The following is a 22,109-nucleotide window of genomic DNA, read 5'->3' on the forward strand; positions in this document are numbered from 1 at the left end:
ATACCACCATGCCCTTGCAACTATTGCAAAAATTAAATATTCCTGAAAACAACAAAATTTTGATTTGATGCCTCTATGCTTAAAATCATTTAAGCTGTTATGATTTGCATATCAATTATTGTATAGTTCCTATGGCAGCTATATAATTTCGTTTCCCGATTCATATAAAACTAAAAGAGAAATTCTAAACTATAGAATTATTAAAAAGTCAAGAAGAATTTTTAAAAATATTCGTCCGGTATTGCTGTAATTTAAACCATAATTCTGAAATATTTAACCATTACCAGATGTCGAAGAACTAAAAAAAATTGAAAAACAGGAAAATTATAATATTTTTCATTTTTTTTCCGATTGTTCCTATGGGAGCTATATGCTATAGTCGTCAGATCCGGCTAGTTCCGACTTATGTACTACCTGCAATAGAAAGACAACTTTTGGGAAAGATTCATTCAGATAGCTTTAAAACTGAGAGACTAGTTTGCGTAGAAACGGACGGACGAACGGACAGACGGACGGACAGACGGACAGACAGACGGACGGACGGACAGACGGACATGACTAGATCGCCTCTCCTAGTGATGCTGATCAAGAATATATATACTTTATAGGGTCGGAAATGTCTCCTCCTCTGCGTTGCAAACTTCTGACTGAAATTATAATACCCTCGCAAAAGTATACAAAAATGGCTGATACCCTCAACAGATCAGCAAAGTGATGAGAAAGTTTTCTCAAATTTAAATACAGCGAAGAGCAATACTCAATAAACATGGCTTTGTTGACTTAACATAGCTTATGTACGAACCGTGTGCACAAGAATGATCAAAGAATTCAGCGAAATACCGAAATATTTTTTTTATAATTAACAAGAAAGAAAACAAACTTCGGCAAGCCGAAGTTCATATACCCTTACAGCTATTGCAAGAATTAAATATTTTTGAATACATTAAACTAATGATTTACTTGTTTTCATTTATTTTCCCGATTGTTCCTATGGGAGCCTTTTTTCTAAAGTCGTCCGATCCGTCTTGTTCCGACTTTCCTACCTGCAGTAAGAAGTCAACTTTTGGTAAAAAGTCACGGACTTTAAAACTGAGAGACTAGTTCGCATAGAAACGGACGGAAGGTCAGAAGGATATGGCCATTCCTTTAGGGCGTACTAGATATAAGTTTGCGACAGGTCTCCACTGGAATTTCATACCACGTTTTTTGCTCAAATCTGCACAATTCCTCGCCATTTCAAAAAGTATTTCTTCCGATTCAACGTTTTAAGTCTCCCCAAACGTTTTCTATTGGATTTAAGCCCGGAGACTGGCTTGCCCATCTCATATCGTTCACCTGGTTTTCTGCACACCAAGCCTTGACCAGCTTTGAGGTGTGTTTTGGTTTGTTGAAAGGCCCATCGCAAGGTTTCCTCAGCACATGGTAGCATAACGTCGTATTATCCATCTTTTACAACCAAATCGGGTCATAGTATCAGTAATGAGATGTACAGGACCAACGCCCTGATAAGAAAAAAATCCATAAAACATTACGCATCCGACTCCGTGCTTAACGGTCTTCTTAGTGTACCGGGCGTCAAATTTTTTAACATTTGGGCGAAAAAGGTTTTTCTTTGATTCGTCGCTCCATAAAATATTATTACACATTTTAGAGCCTTCTGGTTCAGACCATTCCAAGTGATGTTAAGCAAACTGTCGCCTCATCATTAAATTTTTTTCTCGACGAAATGCAAATTTTACGGGTAGGCCTGCATTTTTATACCCTTGCAGAGGGTATTATAATTTCAGTCAGAAGTTTGCAACGCAGTGAAGGAGACATCTCCGACCCTATAAAGTATATATATTCTTGATCAGCATCACTAGGCGAGTCGATCTAGCCATGTCCGTCTGTCCGTCTGTCCGTCCGTTTATATGCAAACTAGTCTCTCAGTTTTAAAGCTATCTGCATGAAACTTTCCCAAAAGTTGTCTTTCTATTGCAGGTAGTATATAAGTCGGAACGAGCCGGATCGGACGACTATAGCATATAGCTCCCATAGGAACAATCGGAAAAATAAATGAAAAAAAATTATAACTTTGCTGTTTTTTAATTTTTTGTTTAGTTCTTCGACATTTAGTAATGGTTAAATATTTCCGATTTACGGTTTAAATTATATCAAAATCGGACGACTATAGCATATAGCTCCCATAGGAACAATCGGAAAAATAAATGAAAAAAATTATAACTTTTCTGTTTTTTAATTTTTTGTTTAGTCCTTCGACATTTAGTACTGGTTAAATATTTTCGATTTACGGTTTAAATTATATCAAAATCGGACGACTATAGCATATAGCTCCCATAGGAACAATCGGAAAAATAAATGAAAAAATTATAACTTTGCTGTTTTTTAATTTTTTGTTTAGTCCTTCGACATTTAGTAATGGTTTAATATTTTCGATTTACGGTTTAAATTATATCAAAATCGGACGACTATAGCATATAGCTCCCATAGGAACAATCGGAAAAATAAATGAAAAAATTATAACTTTTCTGTTTTTTAATTTTTTGTTCAGTTCTTCGACATATAGCAATGGTTAAATATTTCAGAATTATGGTTTAGATTTTATCAAAATCGGACGTCTATATCATATAGCTCCCATAGAAATAATAAAAATATATAAAGTAACTATCAAATAATTGAGCTGCTAATCATCATAGCTTCAATGTTTTAAAACATATACGCAGTAAATCATAATTTTAATGTTTTCAAAAATGTTAAATTCTTGCAATAGCTGCAAGGGTATATAAACTTCGGCTTGCCGAAGTTTGCTTTCTTTCTTGTTAAGTCTACGATGAACCATTTGAGATTAAATTTCATTTCCCGTTTGGGTGGCAATGGGCTTGGAAGACATAAAGGCATCCTTTTCTGCAAGTCTGACGATGCGGGTCTGTTTATTGTGAACATTTCTTCTTTAGTCCTCGCTATTCAACATTAACATTGGATTTAAATGCATTTTGAACAAAACACACCGAGCGTCCAAGACTTTTCGCAATTTCCCGAAGACTCCACAATTTTAAAGATTTACGGATATTCGTTTTTTCAAGTCTCGGCCCATCTAAATAATTTTTTTTTAACTCGAATATATTTTAATAAGCAAGAAGTTAATAAAAACCAACATATCTATCTTTAAATGTAGTAAAACCAATAGTTTACTTATTATTTTGACCAGAGCAAAAACGGCCATCCAGCTCAGATTTGTGCTTTGCTTTGTACTGTCACTCTGAGGCATGTCTGACCATAGGGTTTGGACTCAATGCGTGAGTTTCGGTCATATCAATCGGTAGACTCAAACAATTTTTAAAATCGCGCTCCCCTGCCGCCCCTCTGCCGCTGCTCGGCCGTTGTTCAGTCGCTGCCCTGCCGGTAATCGCTGCAGTAGAGAGACAGGACAAAAGAACTGTTAGCGGGAGCACCGCTGTGCGCAAAGGTCTGTCGACCAGACATAGACTTTAGAGAAATCAATCCTAAATGAGAAATAAAAGCTGAACATCTAAAAGAAACCTAAGCTCAACATGGTTTTTACTGAAAATTTAATTCGGAACTTTGGATGCAACTAAATAACTACATTGCGATGGAAAAATAAAACAAAACAAGGAAGAACGCTTTAATCGAGTTCCCCGACTATAAGATACCCGTTACTCATCAAAAAAATGTTAAGCTAAATATTTCCCTACAAAACAATCAGATTTGGCTTAACAACTTTTTGAGAAAAATTAGTTTAAATTTTCCTATTCAGCAGTTGTTCTACCTTTCTTCAAATTCGGAAAAATTGTTATAAAATTTTGTTTTTTAAATAGCTTGATCAATTCCTAAAGAGTAAAATCCTAACATCACGAAATTCGATTTTGCAACGAGTTTTTGAATAACGAGCCACTGTGCGCGTAGTCGGAAACCAGGCTAAGCTCCTTCAAACCGATGGAATATTATCGCGAGAATTTATTGTTTAAGAACGGCTTGGGTCTTACAAGAGGCCGAGTTGATCCGTCAGCATCTGTATTACGGTTTTCTGTCAATTCCCTTACCGCCTGTTCAGTCCAGGACCGACAAACCATTTCTAAGAACGCCTTTGTCACCACCGCGAGTTCCATCCATTTTAAGAACTTGTCGAAAATAACCGTCCTAAAGATCTCTCGATTAAAGATAGGTAATGACCATCTTATCGGTAGCTTTTCTCAGTAAATTGCAAATCACTTTTTTTTGTACGAGTATTTTTGTTTCGACTTCATCATTTTCCAACTGATGTACGTTAGTTAGTTGCCTTAGTACAGCTTCTTACTTGCAATCATTGGCTTTGGTATGTATTTCGAAGGTGTAAAGTCTGGGCAAGCTAGGTTTTTTAATACCCTTGCAGAGGGTATTCTAATTTCCGGCACCATAAAGTGTATATATTCTTGTTAAGGATCAATAGGTGAGTCGATAAAGCAATGCCCGACTCTCCGTCTGTCCGTCCGTCTGTTCGACCGTTTCTTCGCAAACTAAACCCTTAGGTTTAAAGCTATCTGCATGAAACTTTCCAAAAATTTGTGTTTCTATTGCAGGTAGTACATAAGTCGATACGAGCCGGATCTGACGACTATAGCATATAGCTCCAATAGGAACAATCGGAAAAATAAATGAACAAAATTATAAGGTAGCTGTTTTTTAATTTTTTTTTTAGTTCTTCGACACAAAGTAATGGTTAAATATTTCAGAATTACAAAAACAGGTGTACGCAGATCAAGTTTGAAAAGCGCCCCGAAATAACAAGAATTGAAGATATTGAAGACTGCTCGGCACTCTCTTTTGCGTTGGCACGCTGGGCAAGGGGATCGAGTCGGCCTCAACACCCTTTGGATGAAGGCTCAGTCGGGCGCTGCATTGCTTAAATGGAGGCTGTAAAAGTGCGGCAAGGCGTAAAATATACTTACGTAGGATTCAATAGCCGGACAGATGCGGGAAGCGGGCTGGATTCGTAACGCTGGGGCTTCCGGAGTTCGTTTACAACCTCCTCTCATACAGGCGGGCAGAAGTTAGTTTTCCGCAGGCGTCGCGTAATTGGTTTCCGTCTGTAATTGAGCGCGGGTTACTGCTTGTAAATGGAACCGTGTATTCCGTCTCTCGGACTCCGTTCCCAGGCGTGATAGCCAAAGCCAGATAGCACTTACGAGCTAGGGAAAGCTTCTGGCAGAGTCGAATGAAAACGCTGTGCAGACTCGTATAAAGCTTTGATGGCTGCGTCTGTCCCGGTTCCGCGTTGGTAAGCCCCATATCGCGTGTTGTGCTAGCGGAGGGCCGATGGCACCCTGCGGCGAGCCTGCCTTCGCTTCCACTTTCTGTTGAATCAATCAAATCGAGTCGTTAATAGCTCGGTCATGGTCGTCCCACGTGGATGGATTCTTCCCCTTTCACACTGAATATTTGTTTCCTTCCGCACTCGAACCCTCTCACCTTACACTCTACGGCCAGGTTGTTTGCAAAAAAAAATTCACGCGCTGGTTGCCGGCTGGTATCCGGCGAGGCGCAGATTGGTCTCGGAAGCGAGTGACAATGTGGGTGATACGTAGTTGTCCGTGCTGGCGCGCATGTCCCGACGTGGTGTTGTTTCGAAGACGCTTAGTCTTTTCAGCAAACTTGTACGTTCCGCCACCATAGAGTAATAATGTATAGAGTCGCCATTTGCTCTGCCCGCAAATTTATGGACGCTTGCGTGACGCCGGTGTTTGAACAGTGTGGTGAAGATATCAGCTGTTCGAACATGTGCAAGCGACCAGCAACAGGATGCAACTGCCGTAAGACCTGCATGCGAAAGAAGAGTTCAGCTAGTAAGCGCTAAATTCAAAACATTGAACGAGTTTTTGCGCTATTTTGTAAAAACAATTACTTCTCTTTTGCTTTTTTTGCCTTTGCAAGAATACATACGACTAAACACCGTTGATATGTCAATAAAAGTCCAAAAAAGCGATTATTTATGACTTAAAACACAAAAATTTCAGGGTTTTTAAACAAAACGTCCAGAGGTATTGTCTCTAAGCCGAAGGTAATTCGATGTCTCCATTCTTTTATTGATTTCGCTGCAAAATACCAGTTCATTTACATTTTATCATTTCACCACACTTCGAACATCCAAGCAGATTCCCAGCAAAATCCAATTGCTTTTGCTGTTTGACGTGACGTCATGTCGAACCTGAAGCATCTTCTCAATGCTCGACGTCCACCAATACAATCATCTCTCACACCTATTTTCAACTGTGTGAACTCAAAAATATTTCCGATTCCTACTCAGTATCAATAAAATATTCTCTTTTATTCATACACCAGGCTCTTAAAAGCTCGTGTTTCGTATGGCTTTGAGCTGTAATGCTGATTTGAGATATTTTATTGGTTTGATTTGCTTTTTTGAGTTCGATTTTGAAAATGAAACCAGAATTTCGATTTTTAAGACAGGCAAAACTAAATTGCTTAAAAGTATTTAAAAAATATTTATTTTGTATAATCTATAATATTTTGTATAATACAATTTGCATTAAAAATATTAAGTAAAAAAAAATTGTAATTTTAAAAAATTAAATATTAATCACTATTGCTTCTTTTTAAGGCTTTTACCCAAAAGATCATTTATTTCGTTATGTTTTATGATGATTTTAAGTAAGTTCCACTGTTAAGATATATAAGTCACAATAAATTTTAAATAAATTATGTACATTTTATATTAATAAATAAATGTAGTTTTAATAAAAAATGATTGAATTGCTGTTATTTTTAATTATTATTCGTTTTATAGATATATATGTATTTAGAAGCTTTTGTCTAGAATGATATCCTTATATTACAAATTATTTAAATTCAGTACAATTTGAATTTAACTCAGACATGATTGGGTCCTATGTGGACATTGAATTCAGTCCCATGTGCACATTGAGTCAAAAAGTAAAAGACTTTGCTTTCTTACTCAATGCCTATGTGGACATTGAATTCAGTCCCATGTGGATGTTGTCTCTTTCTATGGGAAAACAAGAACAACGTATTTGTCACCAAAACAAAAAATCATTTGGTCATTTCACTCGCTCTGCCGCATTTCCCATAAGCTGAAAACAGAACAATAAGAGCGAACAGGCCAGCTGCAAAAATTCACCATGGGACCGAATTAAAGGTTCTAATCGAACCGTGAGAGACTGAAATTTTCCCCTTTTTTAGTCTAGGTGGCATCACTGGAAAAGTCACTCGAGAGAGCGGCAGAGCAAATGGCGACTCTATATAGTTTCCTACTCTATGTCCGAACTTCAGGAAAAGGAAAAACAGCCACACTAAACAGGATGAGCCGATACCAACTCTCTTGCTATTGCTTTTTAACCGTGAACACGACGGTCGGGCTACGCGGAACCACTAACCATACAACATATAGACTGGTCATTTCATACGACGTATTTGGACACAAAAAAACGGACCGCGGAAGGTCCACCGTTCTCACTGCAGCAGGTCCATGCACTTCGTGTGCGTTCGGGTTTTTTACTCTCTCATTCTTATTCTCATTTTTATGCTCGCGCACTCATTGCACGAGTTCAGTCGTTCAGTCGCAGAGACATAGAGTAGGAAACTATATAGAGTCGCCATTTGCTCTGCCGCTCTCTCGAGTGACTTTTCCAGTGATGCCACCTAGACTAAAAAAGGGGAAAATTTCAGTCTCTCACGGTTCGATTAGAACCTTTAATTCGGTCCCATGGTGAATTTTTGCAGCTGGCCTGTTCGCTCTTATTGTTCTGTTTTCAGCTTATGGGAAATGCGGCAGAGCGAGTGAAATGACCAAATGATTTTTTGTTTTGGTGACAAATACGTTGTTCTTGTTTTCCCATAGAAAGAGACAACATCCACATGGGACTGAATTCAATGTCCACATAGGCATTGAGTAAGAAAGCAAAGTCTTTTACTTTTTGACTCAATGTGCACATGGGACTGAATTCAATGTCCACATAGGACCCAATCATGTCTGAGTTAAATTCAAATTGTACTGAATTTAAATAATTTGTAATATAAGGATATCATTCTAGACAAAAGCTTCTAAATACATATATATCTATAAAACGAATAATAATTAAAAATAACAGCAATTCAATCATTTTTTATTAAAACTACATTTATTTATTAATATAAAATGTACATAATTTATTTAAAATTTATTGTGACTTATATATCTTAACAGTGGAACTTACTTAAAATCATCATAAAACATAACGAAATAAATGATCTTTTGGGTAAAAGCCTTAAAAAGAAGCAATAGTGATTAATATTTAATTTTTTAAAATTACAATTTTTTTTTACTTAATATTTTTAATGCAAATTGTATTATACAAAATATTATAGATTATACAAAATAAATATTTTTTAAATACTTTTAAGCAATTTAGTTTTGCCTGTCTTAAAAATCGAAATTCTGGTTTCATTTTCAAAATCGAACTCAAAAAAGCAAATCAAACCAATAAAATATCTCAAATCAGCATTACAGCTCAAAGCCATACGAAACACGAGCTTTTAAGAGCCTGGTGTATGAATAAAAGAGAATATTTTATTGATACTGAGTAGGAATCGGAAATATTTTTGAGTTCACACAGTTGAAAATAGGTGTGAGAGATGATTGTATTGGTGGACGTCGAGCATTGAGAAGATGCTTCAGGTTCGACATGACGTCACGTCAAACAGCAAAAGCAATTGGATTTTGCTGGGAATCTGCTTGGATGTTCGAAGTGTGGTGAAATGATAAAATGTAAATGAACTGGTATTTTGCAGCGAAATCAATAAAAGAATGGAGACATCGAATTACCTTCGGCTTAGAGACAATACCTCTGGACGTTTTGTTTAAAAACCCTGAAATTTTTGTGTTTTAAGTCATAAATAATCGCTTTTTTGGACTTTTATTGACATATCAACGGTGTTTAGTCGTATGTATTCTTGCAAAGGCAAAAAAAAGCAAAAGAGAAGTAATTGTTTTTACAAAATAGCGCAAAAACTCGTTCAATGTTTTGAATTTAGCGCTTACTAGCTGAACTCTTCTTTCGCATGCAGGTCTTACGGCAGTTGCATCCTGTTGCTGGTCGCTTGCACATGTTCGAACAGCTGATATCTTCACCACACTGTTCAAACACCGGCGTCACGCAAGCGTCCATAAATTTGCGGGCAGAGCAAATGGCGACTCTATACATTATTACTCTATGGTTCGGAGAAACTAGCTATCTAGTTATTTGCTGGCTTACAAGCTACTTTCTGAATTATGAGTTTTTATTTCTAGCAAGCTATTTAAATATAAGTACTCGGTTGTTTTCTGAAGCCGTAGGGCAGAATTTATTATAGATCAAGACAGAACGCTATAGTCGGGTTTCCCGACTATAAGACACCCGTTTTTTAGCCAACAAACTTAAACCTAAGTATTTCTCCTACAACACGATCGATGTTTAGGTGGTGCCATCTGTCGAACTGCATAACCAACACTAGAAGCTAAGAGCGTGCAGCACCCCCACAGCCCCGCTAACAGTTTAATTCTCTCTCTCTTTCCCTATCTCTCTCTCTTATCTGCTAGCAGCGGCAGAACAACGGCTCAGTCGCTAAGCAGCGGCAGAGGGGCGGCAGAGAATTTCATAAACCCCATAACTCCTAAAATAATAGCTCGATTTTGAAAATGTTTGGGTCTACCGATTGATATGACCGAAACGCACACACAACAACAACCCGAACCTTTATATATGTCTCAGAGTGACAGTACATACTTTCACGATTTCTGGGCGTTTGAATGGGCGTGGCTCTGTTTTGAAATAAACTTGCGGTGCGTTGGAACTACTAGAATCTGCTTGTTAAGTCCCAAACCTCTAGCTATTATAGTTTCCGAAATCATGACGTTCATATAGACGAACAGACGGCCAGACGGACAGACAGAAAAACATAGCTAGATCGACTCGGCTATTAACTCTGATCAAAAAAATATATACTTTATATTGTCGGAAATGCTTCCTTCTACCTGTTACATACTTTTGAATGATATTGTATTCATTCACCCTTTTACTCTACGAGTGCCCTTTAGTGGGCACCTAAACTAATGATTACATGATTATGAATAATGATTATGAAATAGTTATGTAATTCTTAATAAATATAAAATCAGCAACGTTTCTTTTCTCCCGATTGTTTCTATGGGAGCTATACGCTATAGTCGTACGATCCAGTTCGTACCTGCAACAGGAAGACAACTTTTGAGAAAGTTTTATGCGGATAACTTTAAAACAGCAAGACAAATTTGCGTAGAAACGGACAGACGAACGGACAGACGGACACGGCTAGATCGATTCTCCTAGTGATTCTGATCAAGAGTACGTATACTCTTTGAAATCGGAAATGACTTCTTCACTGCCTGGCAAGGTTCTGACTGAAATTATAATACCCTCTGCGAAGGCATAAAAATAACATCGGTATTTACCCTTTACGAGGGTATAAGAACTACATCGGTACTTACCTGACTTATTAAAGTAGGGGAGCCATTTAATGCAGAAACTAAAGGATCCATTAACATGGGTAGGTAGGGCAGTAAAGATGATAAGCGAACCGGGACAGTAAGACAAAGTTCCACAAAAAGATCTCGCATGTGCTGCTTATGAAATCCACTCTGTAGTCGATTTAATCCTTCCAATAAGTTTGGTAAAAGTGGGAGAAACTCTTGGTATAGTAGGTCATGGCTACCGCCGCCAATCGACCTAAATAAGGCGCGAAGGAGTAAAAAATAGTTGTACGGCTCGTCAGAAATTAAGGCCAATTCCATTGATCGAATGACTATTTTATGAAGATGGGGGCGCAACATTTGTTCATTTTCAACTGGAAAGAGGCTGACGCTTCCAAAAACTAATTTGAACAACCGTAGATACAAATTGGAACGCTCCAGGTTTGTTCCCATTTCTTCCATTTTGTCCAAAAGATATTCCACTAACACTGTGGCAAAAAGCGGTGATGTAGTCGGATTAGCTAAAAATGAGTTTGCTATCACTTGCAAGGATTGATTTTTATGGATCCTTTCCACTAAAAAATGGATTGTTGTCGAAAATATTTCTTGAAAGTTTTGAGAGTGCATCATTAAAAACTGTTAAATAAATAAGAAAAAGTATATATAATTTATTAGAATTTGAATAACCATGTAAGGCTGACATCGGAAACCGAAGATCGCCCCTGAATGACTTTAAGATATTAATCGATATACCCTTGCAGCTATTGCCAAAATGAAATATTTTTCAAAAACCTTTAACTTTCTATTTATATGCGTATCTACAAAGTAGATTTTCAGGTAAGTTATTCGATTATTCCTATGGCAGCTATATATTATTGTTTTCCAATTTCAATTAAATTATAAGCGTAATTTAGAATAGTTATACCATAACTATATCCAAAAAAGACCAAAGCAAAAAATAGAAAAGATACTTTTTTTTTTAAATTTATTTTTTATCAAATATCTCCGTCCTATTTTGATCCAAATGAAACCGTAATTCTGAAATAATAAACAATGACAATATCTCGAAGAACAAAATAAATTAAAAAAACATCAAAGCTCTAATTTTTATTTTTTATACCCTTGCAGAGGGTATTATAATTTCAGTCGGAAGTTTGCAACGCAGTGAAGTAGACATCTCCGACTCTATAAATTATATATATTCTTGATCAGCATCACTAGGAGAGTCGATCTAGCCATGTCCGTCTGTCCGTCCGTCTGTCCGTCCGTCTGTCCATCCGTTTCTACGCAAACTAGTCTCTCAGTTTTAAAGCTATCTGCATGAAACTTTCCCAAAAGTTGTCTTTCTATTGCAGGTAGTATATAAGTCGGATCGAGCCGGATCGGACGACTATAGCATATAGCTCCCATAGGAACAATCGGAAAAATAAATGAATAAATTTTATAACTTTGGTGTTTTTTAATTTTAATTTTAGTTCTTCGATATAGTAATGGTTAAATATTTCAGAATTACGGTTTAAATTTCATCAAAATCGGACGACTACAGCATATAGCTCCCATAGGAACAATCATAAAAATAAATAAAAAACAAGAAAGAAAGCAAACTTCGGCAAGCCGAAGTTTATATACCCTTGCAGCTATTGCAAGAATTTAACATTTTTGAAAACATTAAAATTATGATTTACTGCGTATATGTTTTAAAACATTGAAGCTATGATGATTAGCAGCTCAATTATTTGATAGTTACTTTATATATTTTTATTATTTCTATGGGAGCTATATGATATAGACGTCCGATTTTGATAAAATCTAAACCATAATTCTGAAATATTTAACCATTGCTATATGTCGAAGAACTGAACAAAAAATTAAAAAACAGAAAAGTTATAATTTTTTTCATTTATTTTTCCGATTGTTCCTATGGGAGCTATATGCTATAGTCGTCCGATTTTGATATAATTTAAACCGTAAATCGAAAATATTAAACCATTACTAAATGTCGAAGGACTAAACAAAAAATTAAAAAACAGCAAAGTTATAATTTTTTCATTTATTTTTCCGATTGTTCCTATGGGAGCTATATGCTATAGTCGTCCGATTTTGATATAATTTAAACCGTAAATCGAAAATATTTAACCAGTACTAAATGTCGAAGGACTAAACAAAAAATTAAAAAACAGAAAAGTTATAATTTTTTTCATTTATTTTTCCGATTGTTCCTATGGGAGCTATATGCTATAGTCGTCCGATTTTGATATAATTTAAACCGTAAATCGGAAATATTTAACCATTACTAAATGTCGAAGAACTAAACAAAAAATTAAAAAACAGCAAAGTTATAATTTTTTTCATTTATTTTTCCGATTGTTCCTATGGGAGCTATATGCTATAGTCGTCCGATCCGGCTCGTTCCGACTTATATACTACCTGCAATAGAAAGACAACTTTTGGGAAAGTTTCATGCAGATAGCTTTAAAACTGAGAGACTAGTTTGCATATAAACGGACGGACAGACGGACAGACGGACGGACAGACGGACGGACAGACGGACATGGCTAGATCGACTCGCCTAGTGATGCTGATCAAGAATATATATACTTTATAGGGTCGGAGATGTCTCCTTCACTGCGTTGCAAACTTCTGACTGAAATTATAATAGAGGGTATAAAAATTATAACTTTGCTGTTTTTTAATTTTTTTTTAGTTCTTCGAGATATAGTAATGGTTAAATATTTCAGAGTTACGTTTTAAATTTCATCAAAATCGGACGACTATAGCATATAGCTCCCATAGGAACAATCGTATAGCTGCCATAGGAACTATCGAATAATTAAGCTGCAAATCATCATAGCTTCAATGTTTTTAAACATACACGCAAGTAAATCATAATTTTAACGTTTTCAAGAGTATTTAGTTTTTAAAATAGCTGCAAGGGTATATGAACTTCGGCTTGCGAAGTTTGCTTCCTTTCTTGTTTTTTATACCATTGCATAGGGTATTATAATTGCAACGCAGTGAAGGAGACATCTCCGACCCCATAAAGTATATATATTCTTTATCAGCATCACTAGGAGATCTAGCCATGTTCGTCTGACCGTCCGTCTGTCAGCCTCTCCGTCCGTTTCTGCGCAAACTAGTCTCTCAGTTTTAAAGCTATCTGCATGAAACTTTCCCAAAAATAATCTTTATATTGCAGGTTAAAATATAAGTCGAAACTAGGCTGTTCGGACGACAATATCATATACATAAGTAACAAGACTGATTTTATTGGTCAGCTTTGTGCCGATTACGAAACTAGTTGAATAAAATTAAAGTTATTTTCAGTCAGAAGTTATGCTGATTGAGCATATATATACTTTATAGGGTCGGAAATGTCTCCCGAAGTCTGCAACGGGAATTGCAAAAAATTACTCCCTAAGAAGACAACAGCAGCGGCAGCGATAACGGCAGCTGCAGCGATAACGGCTGCGGCAGTACCAGTGGCGGCAAAAGCCGTCTGCAAAACATAGAATTCGAAGAGGAAATAAATATAAGAACATGGAGTAGGCTTTTTGTCCTAAGTGTTCGCTAATGCAAATATTTCAAAAAAAATTTCATTGACACTTAAAAACGAATAAATTTCAAATTTTCCTATAATAAAATAAAACAATTATATTTTTTGAAGAATTTTTAGTAATAAAAATTTTTATTTTTGATGCCTAATTTTCGTCACAAAAAAAACAAAACATTTTTTTAATAAAACGTTCTTTTTGATATTTAAATTTTGTTGTAAAAAATAATAGGTGCAAAAATATTAAATATGCTCATTAAAGGTTTAAAACTCCGAAAATTCAGACTTTCCTGGAAATACTAATAGAACCGGGAAAAGAATGTAATGAACCCCTGGACATGGTAAAATCTATCCCGGAATTCGACGGGAAGCAGGAAAACTATGTTTCCTGGAGGCAGGCTGCTACTGCAGCATATAGGGTATTTGAGGAAGCAGCCGACATTACCAGGCTGTAGGAATACTTAAAAATAAGGTACGGGGCGCGGCAGAGGCTAATGCCTCATTTAACACAGTGTTTAACTTTCATGCCATACTGGCAAGGTTGGATTTTACGTATGCGGACAAAACTCCAGCACACGTAATTAAACATCAGTTAAGTCTATCTAGACAGCGAGAACTGCCCCTTCTTAAATACTATGACGAGATAGAACGTAAGCTAACGCTTCTTACCAACAAAACAATCATGACTCACGCCGCAACCGCGGCGGCAGTCTTAAATGAACAGCACAGAGATGACGCTTTACATGCGTTCATATCTGGCTTAAAAAAGTAATTGAAAAATGCCGTTTTTCCGGCGCAACCAAGAGACTTACCATCAGCCTTGGCATTAGCTCAAGAAGCTGAGGCAAGTAATGACAGAAGCGCTTTCACAGCCACCTTCGCCCGCCATAGCGAAGAAAAGATATTTAGGCCGAGCAACCAGCGACAAACGGGGTGGAAAAACTATGAACAGAAACAAAGCCAGGGGGCGATAAAAAAGAACTTTCACTTTGTCAGGACCCAAAAGGGAGCAACTAATCAGAGCGGTTCTTTTATACAAAAACCATATAATACCGCAGGTCCAAGCCAACCAGCAGCAGAACCAATGGATGTCGACACCTCCTCCAGGTTCAAGCAGCCCAAGGCGTGGCAAAGGGGGTCGACACGATCCCAACAAAAAATAAACTTCATGCCGGAAGAAAAAACCGACGATGAGGAATATGGCTTCGTTGCGCAAGCAAGCACCACGGAGATAGAGGACGAGTTAGCTGGAGAAGACTCCTGCAATTTTTTAGAATAAAATCCCTGCTTCCTTACATTACACGTACGGTAGCAGGAAAAGAAATAAAACTATTAATCGACACAGGCACCTCTAAAAATTACATTACTCCACTCCCGGGGCTGAAAGGCATCGTGGCAGCGGATAAACCCTTTACAGTAAAGTCGATCCATGGCTTTACTAAAATAAATAAAAAATGTCTAGTTTTAGTGTTCAACGTAAAAACACCCTTTTTCATTCTTAACGACCTTAAGGATTTAAGGCATTATCGGACTCGACTTACTTAAACAAGTGAATGCGAAGCTCGATTTAACTAAAAATGTTAATGTTAATGTTAATGTCGCCGATCCGAACGAAGCGCTGCCTTTCAACATAAACACATTGGCAACGATTAAAACGGATGGGGAACCGGTATACTCTAAGTTATACCCGCACCCCATGGGTGTAACCGAATTCGTCAATGCAGAGGTTAAACAACTTCTTACGGACGGCGTAATAAGGCCATCCAAGTCCCCATATAATAACCCTACCTGGGTTGTGGACAAAAAAGGAACTGAACAAAATGGGGTTAAAAAGAAGCGATTGGTTATCGACTTTAGGAAACTCAACCAAAAAACCGTAGACGATAGATACCCTATCCCTACCATCTCGACAATACTGTCGAATATGGGCGAGTCGAAATTTTTTACGACACTCGACCTCAAGTCAGGCTTTCATCAGATAGAGCTGGCAGAAAAGGACAGGGAAAAGACAGCCTTTTCAATCAACAACGGCAAATACGAATTCTGTAGACGGCCATTTGGACTTAAGAATGGCACGAGCATTTTCCAGAGGGCCATCGACGATGTCCTCCGGGTAGGAATTTCAAAGATATGCTATGTGTATGTCGATGACGTAATAATATTTTCCAAAACAAAAGAGGACCATGTTAGGGACGTGGATTGGGCCTTAACGAAACTCTTAGAGGCGGGCATGAGAGTGTCCCAAGAAAAGTCAAAGTTCTTTAAAAAAAAAGCGTCGAATACTTGGGATTCATAGTGTCTCAAACAGGGCTACGAACTTCACCTGAGAAGATCAAAGCAATAAAACAATTCCCCCCGCCTAGAACGTTATACGAACTCAGATCTTTCCTGGGACTAGCAAGCTATTATCGGTGCTTCATAAAAAACTTCCCGACTATCGCAAGACCCTTAACGAATATCCTAAAGGGAGAAAATGGTAAAACTAGCAAATATCAGTCGAGAAAAGTCGACATAGATATGACCAAGGAACAAAGAGAAACGTTTGACAGGCTGAGAGAGATCTTGGCATCAGAAGACGTTCTGCTATCCTACCCGGACTTTAAAAAGCCATTTGACTTGACAACTGATGCGTCAGGCTCTGGATTGGGAGCAGTACTATAACAAGATTGCCGCCCCATCACTATGATATCACGAGCGCTGCGGGACAACGAAAAAAATTATGCAACCAACGAGCGAGAGCTCCTCGCTATAGTTTGGGCACTGAAAAACCTCCGGAATTACTTGTACGGAGTGAAAGGCTTGCAGATCTTTACCGACCACCAGCCACTTACCTTTGCCGTCTCGGACAAAAATCCTAACGCGAAACTAAAACGCTGGAAGGGGGTTATCGACGATCACGGCGCGAAATTAGTTTATAAACCTGGCGAAGAAAACCTTGTGGCGGACGCGCTGTCTCGCCAGAACATAAACGTCTTAGAAGACGAAATAGAATCAGATGTAGCAACCATACACAGCGAACAATCACTGACATACACCATAGACTCGACGGACAACCCAGTAAACTGTTTCCGGAACCAAATAGTAATTGAGGAAGGACACAGCTCCTCTGTTGACACATTCATCTTGTTTAAAAGCAAGGTGCGACACGTAATAAAAATTTCTAACCGAGAAAATCTGCTTAACACTTTACAAGATTTAGTTAATGCTGAGGTGGTAAACGCAATATATTGCTCCCTACCGATCTTGGCATTTATTCAACATCGACTAGACGAATTGTTCCCCAGCACATCATTCAAATATACGAAAAGCTTCGTGCAGGACATAACGGATACAACTGAGCAAAGGGAAATTGTCATAACAGAACACAACAGGGCTCACCGAGCAGCACAAGAAAATGTAAAGCAAATCTTAAGGTACTATTTTTTCCCTAAAATGCTTCGGTTAGCAACAGAAAAAACTTTGAATTGCAAGACCTGTTCAATGGCAAAATACAAACGCCATCCATCTAAACAAGTGGTGGCAGAAACACCGATACATTCTTTTGTGGGGGAAATTCTCCACATCGACATTTTTTCAACAGATGGAACCCTTTTTCTAACATGCATCGATAAATTTTCAAAATTCGCCACGGTGCAGGCTATCGCATCGAGGGCCATAGTGGACGTAAATTCCCTTTTTGTACACATAATAAATTTCTTCCCAAAAATCAAAACAATTTTTTGTGATAACGAAAGGTCGTTCAACTCCGAAACAATTAAATCGATACTCATGAATCATTTCAATATCACCATCGCCAACGCCCCGCCCCTACATAGCACCTCAAACGGTCAAATAGAAAGGTTTCATAGCACCCTGGCGGAAATAGCCAGAAGCTTGAAATTAGAGGGCAACTTAAGCGATAGGACCGAACTTATTCTTTTGGCAACCAACAAATACAAAAATTCTATCCACTCGATAACCAACAAAAAACCCAGTGAGATTGTTCACTCAAAACCCGCGGATTTCGAAAGCAGAATTGGGAAGAGAATCCAACAGGCTCAAGAAAAATCCCTTGACCAGGTAAACAAAGATAGGACCCAAAAGGGCTATCAAGCTGGTGAAAAAGTTTTCTTAAACGCAAACAAACGCATAGGAAACAAGCTCTCGCCACTATGTTCGGAAAAAATCATTGAAGCAGACCTGGGGACCACGGTCCAAATTGAGGAGAGGTAGGTCCACAAGGACAATCTACGCTAACCGCAAGATTAATGAACCCCTTTTTCTATTATTTTTATATTTTTCTCGGTTAGGAAAATTCGTCTTAGTTTTTGTACATACGGCTGTCAAGACGGACGCGACAGTAAAACTAAATGACTACACGAACGCAGACTACATCCCGATAGAAGACAACGAAATTGTCATCTGGGAGTCCTGCGGATACCTACAGCACTCAACGAACGTGACGACTTATGAAGACTACGCCGACCAGACGGAAACAATGACGAAGACATTTACAGACGATCACAGGACACCAGTCATAATGACAGACCTTACAAATATTCGCAAGTTGGTGACTACCTTAAAAATCCACCATAGAGCCGCTAGGAGTATTAACTTAATCGGGACAGCACTAAAAGTTTTTGCCGGCACACCCGACTTTAACGATTGGGAGCAAAAAAAATTCAATCAAGAATAATTAATTAGAACAGATGAAGGACAAACAGAATTAAATATCAAATTACAGAAACGTCTAAATGAACTCACAAACTCAATGAATCAAATCCATAAATTCGAAACAGATAAAGAAACCCACCTTTTGGAAATTATTCTAGCAAAAAATAGAATTGTAATCACGGATCTAGAAAACACTTTAATGGGCTTAACCCTGGCAATATTAAACATCGTAAGTCCAGCAATTTTGGATAGTTCCGATATTGGCGAATTCAAGGACAGGCAGCTTATTGACGTTAGTTTGATTAATTGAATTATTAGAGGTATCTAGTATTAGTGTTTTTCAAATTTCTGAAATTCTACATTTTCTCATTAAACTCCCTAGCCCTAAATTAATATGTAAGAAGATAACAGTCTATCCAGTTCAGCACCAGAAAAAAATCTTGGACTTTGAAGATGGGAACCTTGTCGCCGAATGCCCAGCGCGAAACCTTAACATCGGCCATTGCAAAACGACGGTCGGCGCCAACTTCTGCAGGGAGCTACAAAATGGCACCTGCGCCCAGCAAATAGTTTCTGGGGCTATCGCGCACTGCTCCACGCTCCCAGGTGACCTGGATCCGGTTACCATTGTGGATCATGGCACCCTCATCGTGAACGATGCCAATGTGACCATAACCGACAACCAAGGGCGAGAGAAAAAAATATCCGGAACCTACCTGGTAACCTATTCTGACAAGGTAACCCTCAACGGAACTTGGTTCGTAAATCAATTGGGAAGTTCAATGAGAAAACCTGCTGTGTCGGCAACGGCCATAGCCAACATCACGGCCCACCAGAATCGGCTGAGTCTCCCATTTCTTCACGAGCTGAGTCTGAGCAATCTCCACCACATCGGGACCCTCAGAGAAGAACTTACACTGGGGTCCTTCCTCAGCAACTCCTTTGCCCTACTTGCTACCTTCTTTCTGTGTTCCACCATTTGGCTCGGCTATCGCTATCTAAGGACCAGAAGTCACACCAAACCCAGAACTGACAACGATGTGGAACGAGGGGGTCCCCGGGACGTCAACCACTTGAAGGGGGGAGAAGTTAACAGAGGCAGTTCCCAAAAGAAGAAACTGCCGAGTTGCAGACCATATCCGGTGGCCTGCACGCGCAGCGAAGAAACCGCTGACCGCGCGTCCCGGGTGCAAGTGCCCGGAGTCAGAACAGAGCACTCGCGGAGCGAGTGATCGCCACGGGCAGGGACAAAACGCTGATCCGGCACCTTGGCGACAGCGCTGCAGCCAGGCAAAGGCCTCAAACTGCAGTTGGATAGGTTCTTTAGTTTAATCAAAAAATTTACTCCAGAGAAATAACTCTGTATAAAATACCTATGCCCTTACGGGCGTATGAAAATAAACAAAAATATAAAATAAATATCTAACGGTTTTATAATTTATATAAGTCGGAAAGAGCCGGATCGGACGACTATAGCGTATACCTCCCATAGAAACAATCGTAAAAAGAAATAAAAAAAATTATAATTTCGCTGTTTTTAAATTTTTTTTTAGTTCTTCGACATAAAGTAATGGCTAAATATTTTAGAATTGCGGATTTAATTTAATCAAAACGGACGACTTTAGCATAGCTCCTCGAAAAAATATATGAAAGAAATTATAACTTTGCTGTTTTAAAATTTTTTTTTAGTTCTTCGACATATAGTAATGATTAAATATTTCAGAATTACGGTTTAAATTTAAACAAAATCGGACAACTACAACATAAAGTTCCCCCGGGAACAACAAAAATATAAAAAAAAATGTTTTTTAAATTTAAATTTTTTATTTTGTAATTTTTTTTAGAATTTTTTTTTTGATTATTTAATTATTTTAAATTTTATTTTTTTTTTATTTTTTTATTCTAAAACAATAATCCATTCCTGTATCTTGAAAAACTAAAAACAATATAACACAAGAAAGGAAGCAAACTTAAGCAAAGTTCATATACCCTTGCAGCTATTGCTTAATTAAATATTCTTGAAAACATTAAAATTATGATTTACTTGCGTATTCGTGTAAAAACATTGAAGCTATGATGATTTGCAGCTTAATTATTCGATAGTTATTTTATATATTTTTATTATTTCTATGGGAGCTATATGATATAGTCGTCCGATTTTGATGAAATTTAAACCATAATTCTAAAATATTTAACCATTGCTAAATGTCGAAGAACTAAACAAAAAAATAAACAACAGCAAAGTTATAATTCTTTTCATTTATTTTTCCGATTGTTCCTATGGGAGTTATATGCTATAGTCATCCGATTTTGATGAAATTTAAATCGTAATTCTGAAATAATTACCCATTTCTAAATATCGAAGAACAAAACAAAAAATTAAAAAACAGCAAAGTTATAATTCATTTTCATTTATTTTTTTTTATTGTTCCTATGGGAGCTATATGCTATAGTCATCCGATCCGCCTCGATTCGACTTATGTACTACCTGCAATAGAAAGACAACTTTTGGGAAAGTTTGATGCAAACTTCTGACAGAAATTATAATACCCTCTGCAAGAGTATAAAAATAGCCAGTAACAAAACGCGAGAGGATTTTCGTTGACAAATCAAAACAAAGAACAGCTGTTCAGTCGCAATGAAGCACGTCTGTCAAGTGTAACAGCCTATTCTGCTTAATTGCGTCTGTTCTGATATCGATAGGAGGCGTGAGTGTAACTAGGCTATAAAGAAGCCAAGCACCAGGTTCACTTTCTCACTACTGTAATTTCTTTGTGAAGCGTTTAACTTTTTGTTTATATTAGCAATCGGTTTTTCTTTTTGGTCAGCCCCAATAACGGGTTCTGTAAAGCTGGTGCTAAAGTCAGAACAAACCTTCCTTTCCTCTATGACAGGGGAACGTCTACAAATTCTATCTGTAGAAAATCTTCTGCAGACTGAGATACTCCAGCACAGAAATATCCTTACAGGATGTTCAACTTATTTTCTTACAGAAGTTTTTTTTAAAATTGGTCAGAAGTTTGTAACGCAGTAAAGATGCCCTATAAAGAATATAAATTCCTGATCAAAATCACAATACGAGTTGATGTGACATGTTCGTTTGACTGTCTGTCCTACCGTTTGCGAGCTCAGCTTAAAGCTGGAGAATTTAAACTTTTGCAATCGTATTTTTATCGTTGTACGCAGATCAGCTTTGAAATCGGGACAAATCGGACTATATCCTATAGCTGTTATAAGAAGTCAAACGTTATATTTCGCTCTAAAAAAAACTCTAAATTACAAAATATCAACTATTTTTGATGCTGATCAAATCTTACTTCTGAGCTTATTAATACACCTGGTTCCTTGAATATTAAAATTATTTCTGTCAAACTTGTACTGCCCAAGTGCAACATACTTGTTACTTGCTCA

The 22,109-nt window shown here is 37.5% G+C and overlaps 1 protein-coding gene and 1 long non-coding RNA gene across 7 annotated transcripts in view; both read right to left on the reverse strand.

Moving 5' to 3' along the window:
* The window catches only part of LOC108134646 (transcription-associated protein 1), a 325,375-nt gene that overhangs the window by 284,577 nt on the left and 18,689 nt on the right, over window positions 1-22,109 (reverse strand). For all 6 annotated transcript variants that reach the window (XM_041710011.1, XM_041710010.1, XM_041710012.1 and 3 more), the window contains exon 6: window positions 10,514-11,131. In XM_041710011.1, the coding sequence (XP_041565945.1) occupies window positions 10,514-11,131 (618 nt within the window). The remainder of the gene's footprint in view (window positions 1-10,513; window positions 11,132-22,109) is intronic.
* Window positions 4,715-6,090, reverse strand: LOC121467750. Its single transcript, XR_005977803.1, has 3 exons — window positions 5,938-6,090; window positions 5,184-5,814; window positions 4,715-5,084 (listed from the first exon to the last, which is right to left on the reverse strand). It is a non-coding gene; the product is annotated as an uncharacterized LOC121467750 (long non-coding RNA).

The sequence above is a fragment of the Drosophila elegans genome, unplaced genomic scaffold, assembly GCF_018152505.1.
Source record: "Drosophila elegans isolate 14027-0461.03 unplaced genomic scaffold, ASM1815250v1 contig_684, whole genome shotgun sequence".
NCBI classification, from domain to species: Eukaryota; Metazoa; Arthropoda; class Insecta; order Diptera; family Drosophilidae; genus Drosophila; species Drosophila elegans.